This window comes from Lucilia sericata, unplaced genomic scaffold, assembly GCF_015586225.1.
Source record: "Lucilia sericata isolate MDLA Ls3-8-SP2 unplaced genomic scaffold, ASM1558622v1 Contig001743F_arrow, whole genome shotgun sequence".
NCBI classification, from domain to species: domain Eukaryota; kingdom Metazoa; phylum Arthropoda; class Insecta; order Diptera; family Calliphoridae; genus Lucilia; species Lucilia sericata.
Window position 1 is genome coordinate 6433 of NW_023995646.1, and position 6068 is coordinate 12500.

Here is a 6068-nt window from a genome sequence, read left to right on the forward strand (position 1 = left end):
ACTAGACTATAGACTAGACTATAGCCTAGACTATAGACTAGACTATAGACTAGACTATAGACTAGACTAGACTATAGACTAGACTATAGACTAGACTAGACTAGACTATAGACTAGATAGACTAGACTATAGACTAGACTATAGACTAGACTAGACTATAGACTAGACTAGACTATAGACTAGACTATAGACTAGACTAGACTATAGACTAGACTATAGACTAGACTATAGACTAGACTATAGACTAGACTATAGGACTATAGACTAGACTATAGACTAGACTATAGACTAGACATAGACTAGACTATAGACTAGACTATAGACTAGACTATAGACTAGACTATAGACGACTATAGACTAGACTATAGACTAGACTATAGACTAGACTATAGACTAGACTATAGACTAGACTATAGACTAGACTATAGACTAGACTATAGACTAGACTATAGACTAGACTATAGACTAGACTATAGACTAGACTATAGACTAGACTATAGACTAGACTATAGACTAGACTATAGACTAGACTATAGACTAGACTATAGACTAGACTATAGACTAGACTATACTAAGACTAGACTATAGACTAGACTATAGACTAATCCATTGTTTAGTATGTGGACTATTTATCAAAAGTTTGTAAGTTCGAAAATGTACCAAAAATGACGTGGGGGTGGTACCGCGGTATTTCTCTGTGTCAAAAAGTACTGAAAAGAGTACTAAAATACTGAATTTTCATGCCTGACCTTTCATATCGTTTTCTAACTTTATATTCCTAGAAAATAGCGGCCCACTAACATTCATATTTACACCGTTAACGGATATTATACTACTTACTTTAAAATTCCAATGCCTACTTTTAGGCTTACAATTAATTATTTCACCACAGTATAACAAACAGCTCAATTTCCCTAATACAAACTCACACACATACATATATATGTATATATTTGAACATACACCGCTGTCACTCAATTAGTTTCCATTTGACCAAACAATTAACTAAATCAAACTTGTGTGAAAATTTACAACAATGAAAAATCATAAGCTTAATTACACCAGGTTAATTGTTATTAATTGAAAAGCTCACGCTAAATACATAAATAATTTAATAACTGACACGCAGGAAATATTCAACAAAATTAATAAATTTAAAATATGTTTGTAATAGAGAGAATAAATTAAATAGAATATAATTAAAATACAAACCTGACGTTGAAGAATGTAACTGAATTCATTAGCTGCATAACGATGACTTTCACTCATTTTGGACGACAATGATTTTGAAGAACAAACCAAACAATAAAAAAACAACAACAATTCAATTGAGAATATTAAGACGGTGGGAGTTGGTTGGGTATTATTGGTGGCTATAAAGATGACTACTCGTATAGTGTTAACAAACACTATTTTGTAAGGACTGTTGGTCTATGAGTCCGTCCGTTCTGTCGTTCCTTTTTATATTAGACTGATGATGTAGATAATGTTCATAGATAGCAACAACATCCGCAGCAGCAACAACAAAGGTTACGGAAATAGAACAACGGAATGAGGGCGTTTGCAAGAATGTACTATGTTGTGGGTTAAGGCAGATTTTTGTTGTTGTGAAAAAGGTAAGGTGGGATGACACAGCTGGATGCCAACAAACTTTAACGTTGTTGTGGGGCAAAAACTGAAGTACACACACTTTAAAAGTTTTTTTATATTTTTTTACTCAAATCAAATTTCAAGTTAAAAAACGCACTTTAAATCAACAACAATAATGAAAACGACAACAACAGCAGCAACAACGAAATTCCTTTTTATGTTTTTCGTTGTCTGTAGATGTTGGCACTCAATTTTCTTTTATGAAAATTTGTGTAACAAAGCGGAAATTTATTTATTTATTATTTCGTTTTATCAAAAGCAGAGTTTTTTTTTTATTAATAAATATTTTTTTATGGAAAACAATTTGAAATTTTAATAAACTTCCAAACAGGACTTTAGGTGAAAAATTTAATATTTCATTAAAAGTTTAAAAACTTTATTACGATTTTATTTGTTTTTAAAAAAATTAAATCTTTTTTTAAATCTATTAATATTTTGCCAAAATATTTTTTTATATTTTCTTAATAATTTATTTTTTTTGTTTTTTATTTAAAACACTTTTTGCGTACAATAAATCTTAAGAGAATTCTTTCGTTATCGCTGATAGTTCGTTCGACGTTTACTTAATAACTGATGGCACATACACTAAAAAATTGTTGCGAAACTTCCGACACAAGGATATTATTATACTTGTACATGTGTAAGCTTTCTTTCAGTTTATTGTTTTTGTTTCGGTTGTTTTGTTTTTGTTTTTAACTTTTCGCTTTTACTTTCATACATTCTGTAGGACAAATAAGGATGTTTGCTGTTATTGTTGTTGTCGTAGTCAACGTAATCGTTATTCCCCACATAACCTGACTTTTTACGTTCATTCTCTCTCGGTGTATTTGCGGTTGTCTGTCTGACACCAACTTTATTATTATACTTCCAAATATACTTTTTAAAGCTTTTTTTTCATTAAACAATCAAAATTTGAAGTTATATTTTGTTGAATCTTTGCTTTTACACTTGTTTATTTATGCAATCAGTTGATTTGTCTATTTGCTTTTAACAGTTATCGTATGTCCTGTTTCTTCCTTTTTAACTTTTTTTGACAATTCAACTGTTATAAACACACACTCTCACAATTATCCTGTGTTATCACTAGAGAATTTCACTACAACTATTACAACTGTCACTTCAAACAATGGAGTGTTGATGTATTGTATGTGTTTTGCATTGAACGTAGGATTCATTGTTAATTTTAACCGGAAATATATTATTTAAGGCGGAATGTTAACATGTCAAAAATCTAAAATTTGTCTGTTAAACTTGTGTAGAGCAATGTTAACTAAAGCTTTGTCTCTCTCTCTCAAAGCTGCTAATAAACTTAAAGTTTGTTATAGAAAAGCTTTAAGCAACCGGGTGTTCAATGTATGTTTAAAACTAAAAGCACCCGTCTCTCGTTTAACATGTGACTATTTTTCGCTTTTTGAAAAAGAACTATATACTTTATACCTTGTAGTTAGTTAGTAGTTAGTTAGTTAGTTAGTAGTTAGTTAGTTAGTTAGTTAGTTAGTTAGTTAGTTAGTTAGTTAGTTAGTTAGTTAGTTAGTTAGTTAGTTAGTTAGTTAGTTAGTTAGTTAGTAGTTAGTTTTCGTTAGTTTTTTAGTTAGTTAGTTAGTTAGTTAGTTAGTTAGTTAGTTAGTTATTAGTTAGTTAGTTTAGTTAGTTAGTTAGTTCGTTAGTTAGTTAGTTAGTTCGTTAGTTAGTTAGTTAGTGTTAGTTAGTTAGTTAGTTTTATTAGTTAGTTAGTTAGTTAGTTAGTTAGTTAGTTAGTAGGTAGTTAGTTAGTTAGTTAGTTAGTTAGTTAGTTAGTAGTTAGTTAGTTAGTTAGTTAGTTAGTTAGTTAGTTAGTTAGTTAGTTAGTAGTTAGTTAGTTAGTTAGTAGTTAGTTAGTTAGTTAGTAGTTAGTTAGTTAGTTAGTTAGTTAGTTAGTTAGTTAGTTAGTTAGTTAGTTAGTTAGTTAGTTAGTTAGTTAGTTAGTTAGTAGTTAGTTAGTAGTTAGTTAGTTAGTTAGTTAGTTAGTTAGTTAGTAGTTAGTAGTTAGTTAGTTAGTTAGTTAGTTAGTTAGTTAGTTAGTTAGTTAGTTAGTTAGTTAGTTAGTTAGTAGTTAGTTAGTTAGTTAGTTAGTTAGTAGTTAGTTAGTTAGTTAGTTAGTTAGTAGTAGTTAGTTGTTAGTTAGTTAGTTAGTTAGTTAGTTAGTTAGTTAGTTAGTTAGTAGTTAGTTAGTTAGTTAGTTAGTAGTAGTTAGTTAGTAGTTAGTTAGTTAGTTAGTTAGTTAGTTAGTAGTTAGTAGTTAGTTAGTTAGTTAGTTAGTTAGTAGTTAGTTAGTTAGTTAGTTAGTTAGTTAGTTAGTAGTAGTTAGTTAGTTAGTTAGTTAGTTAGTTAGTTAGTTAGTTAGTTAGTTAGTGTTAGTTGTAGTTAGTTAGTTAGTTAGTAGTAGTTAGTTAGTAGTTAGTTAGTTAGTTAGTTAGTTAGTTAGTTAGTTAGTTAGTTAGTTAGTTAGTAGTTAGTTAGTTAGTTAGTAGTTAGTTAGTTAGTTAGTAGTTAGTTAGTTAGTTAGTTAGTTAGTTAGTTAGTTAGTTAGTTAGTAGTTAGTTAGTTAGTTAGTTAGTTAGTTAGTTAGTAGTTAGTTAGTTAGTAGTTAGTTAGTTAGTTAGTTAGTTAGTTAGTAGTTAGTTAGTTAGTTAGTTAGTTAGTTAGTTAGTAGTTAGTTAGTTAGTTAGTTAGTAGTTTAGTTAGTTAGTTAGTTAGTTAGTTAGTAGTTAGTTAGTTAGTTAGTAGTTAGTTAGTTAGTTAGTAGTTAGTTAGTTAGTTAGTAGTTAGTTAGTTAGTTAGTTAGTTAGTTAGTTAGTTAGTTAGTTAGTTAGTAGTGTTAGTTAGTTAGTTAGTTAGTTAGTTAGTTAGTTAGTTAGTTAGTTTAGTTAGTTATGTAGTTAGTTAGTTAGTTAGTTAGTTAGTAGTTAGTTAGTTAGTTAGTTAGTTAGTTAGTTAGTTAGTTAGTTAGTGGTTAGTTAGTTAGTTAGTTAGTTAGTTAGATTCGTTTAGTTAGTTAGTTAGTAGTTAGTTAGTTAGTTAGTTAGTTAGTTAGTTAGTTAGTTAGTTAGTTTTTTTAAGTAGTTTAGTTAGTTAGTTAGTTAGTTCGTTAGTAGTTAGTTAGTTAGTAGTCGGACTAACCCTATAGAAATTACAAATTGTTTCCCTTTTTTTTTTTGATATTCGCCCACTGTACAACTCCTTCAAAGCTGTCAACTTAAAAATTGAATAAAAATTTTTAAAATTTTCACATAAATAAAAGGAGCAGCAAAATCGAAATCGTTTTCAAAAATAATCGAATTACTTATCATAAATGGCGCAACAAATTTGCAAATTAATCCCACGCCAACAACTCTGGAAATCTATAAAAGCCCCTCCTCTAACAATAAGCAAACGAGCAACCAGTCATGATTATACCAACACCATGTGTGGTAAACGCGAATATGTTGGCTTTGGTGTTAATGGTGCACCGATTTATGTTGATCTCGTAGATTTCCCCATGCCGGCCATACGTTTTCAAGAGCCCAGCCCCGAAATTTGTGCGCTCCGCAAGAAAGAGGAAGAGGATTGGAAGAAATTGTCTAAAGATGAGATTAAGCGTTTGTATCGTTATAGTTTCTGTAAGACATTTTCTGAAATGAAAGCGCCCACTGGTGAATGGAAATTGCATTTAGGTGTTGCACTATGGGCCTGTACTATTGGTCTGCTCTTTTGTTATACTGTCAATGTTTATCATCAAGATTTACCCGATACATTTGCCGAAGATCGTCGTCAAGCTCAGTTGAAGAGAATTATAGCTTTGGAGATGAATCCCATAACCGGTTTGGCTTCAAAGTGGGATTATGAAATTGGTGATTGGAAGTAGTGAAGATTTTGGAGATTTTTATGTGAATGTTTTGTAGAATTTTCTTTATAAATATTTGTAAATAAATTTTATTTGGGTTTTTTAAAGATAATTAAAAAAATTATGGTAAAAATGTTTTCATAATTCAATCTATATATTTTGTCGAAATTGTTACGTATGAAGTGATTGATGAGTAGTTAGTGTTGCAGTCCGTCAGATTGGAGGTTGTGTGCTCGATTCTCATCAGAAGAAGTGGTAAAGAAGGACAAATGTAGGTCTTGGTGTATATTCGGTTTCGATTTTTTGACAAAAATTCGTGCAAAATGAACAGAGTGCCTAACTTAAATCATGATTGTCGAACCTACATTGGTCCTAGTGCCTTTATAAGTCCACTTTCGAAAACGACGTGAGTAGAGTGGTTTATAGTCAGATATGCTCGAGCATACTTTCTTAATTATGCTTATTTTTTCATGACTTTTCATATTTTTTATCAATTTGAGTATTTTCCAATTCATTTCCGCAAAATGTGTGACTATCCTTGTTCCAATCCAGTAAT

General features: G+C 30.0%; 2 protein-coding genes across 2 annotated transcripts in view; both read left to right on the forward strand.

Annotated features, from left to right (window-relative positions):
- Positions 1-4872: 4872 nt before the first annotated feature.
- Positions 4873-5619, forward strand: LOC119612581. The gene has a single exon (XM_037968390.1). The coding sequence runs from the start codon at positions 4982-4984 to the stop codon at positions 5531-5533; it is 552 nt and encodes a 183-aa protein (XP_037824318.1). The 5' UTR covers positions 4873-4981; the 3' UTR covers positions 5534-5619.
- Positions 5620-5737: 118 nt separating this feature from the next.
- The window catches only part of LOC119612579, a 1510-nt gene continuing 1179 nt past the window's right edge, over positions 5738-6068 (forward strand). Inside the window, exons 1-2 of the mRNA XM_037968389.1 lie at positions 5738-5918; positions 6013-6068. The exon at positions 6013-6068 is cut by the window's right edge and continues 365 nt beyond it. Of these exons, the coding sequence (XP_037824317.1) occupies positions 6037-6068 (32 nt within the window). The 5' untranslated portion in view covers positions 5738-5918; positions 6013-6036. The remainder of the gene's footprint in view (positions 5919-6012) is intronic.

Bases quoted from the DNA above. Each gene is read 5' to 3' on its own strand.
- LOC119612581 (XM_037968390.1), top strand. From the start codon at position 4,982: ATGGCGCAACAAATTTGCAAATTAATCCCACGCCAACAACTCTGGAAA.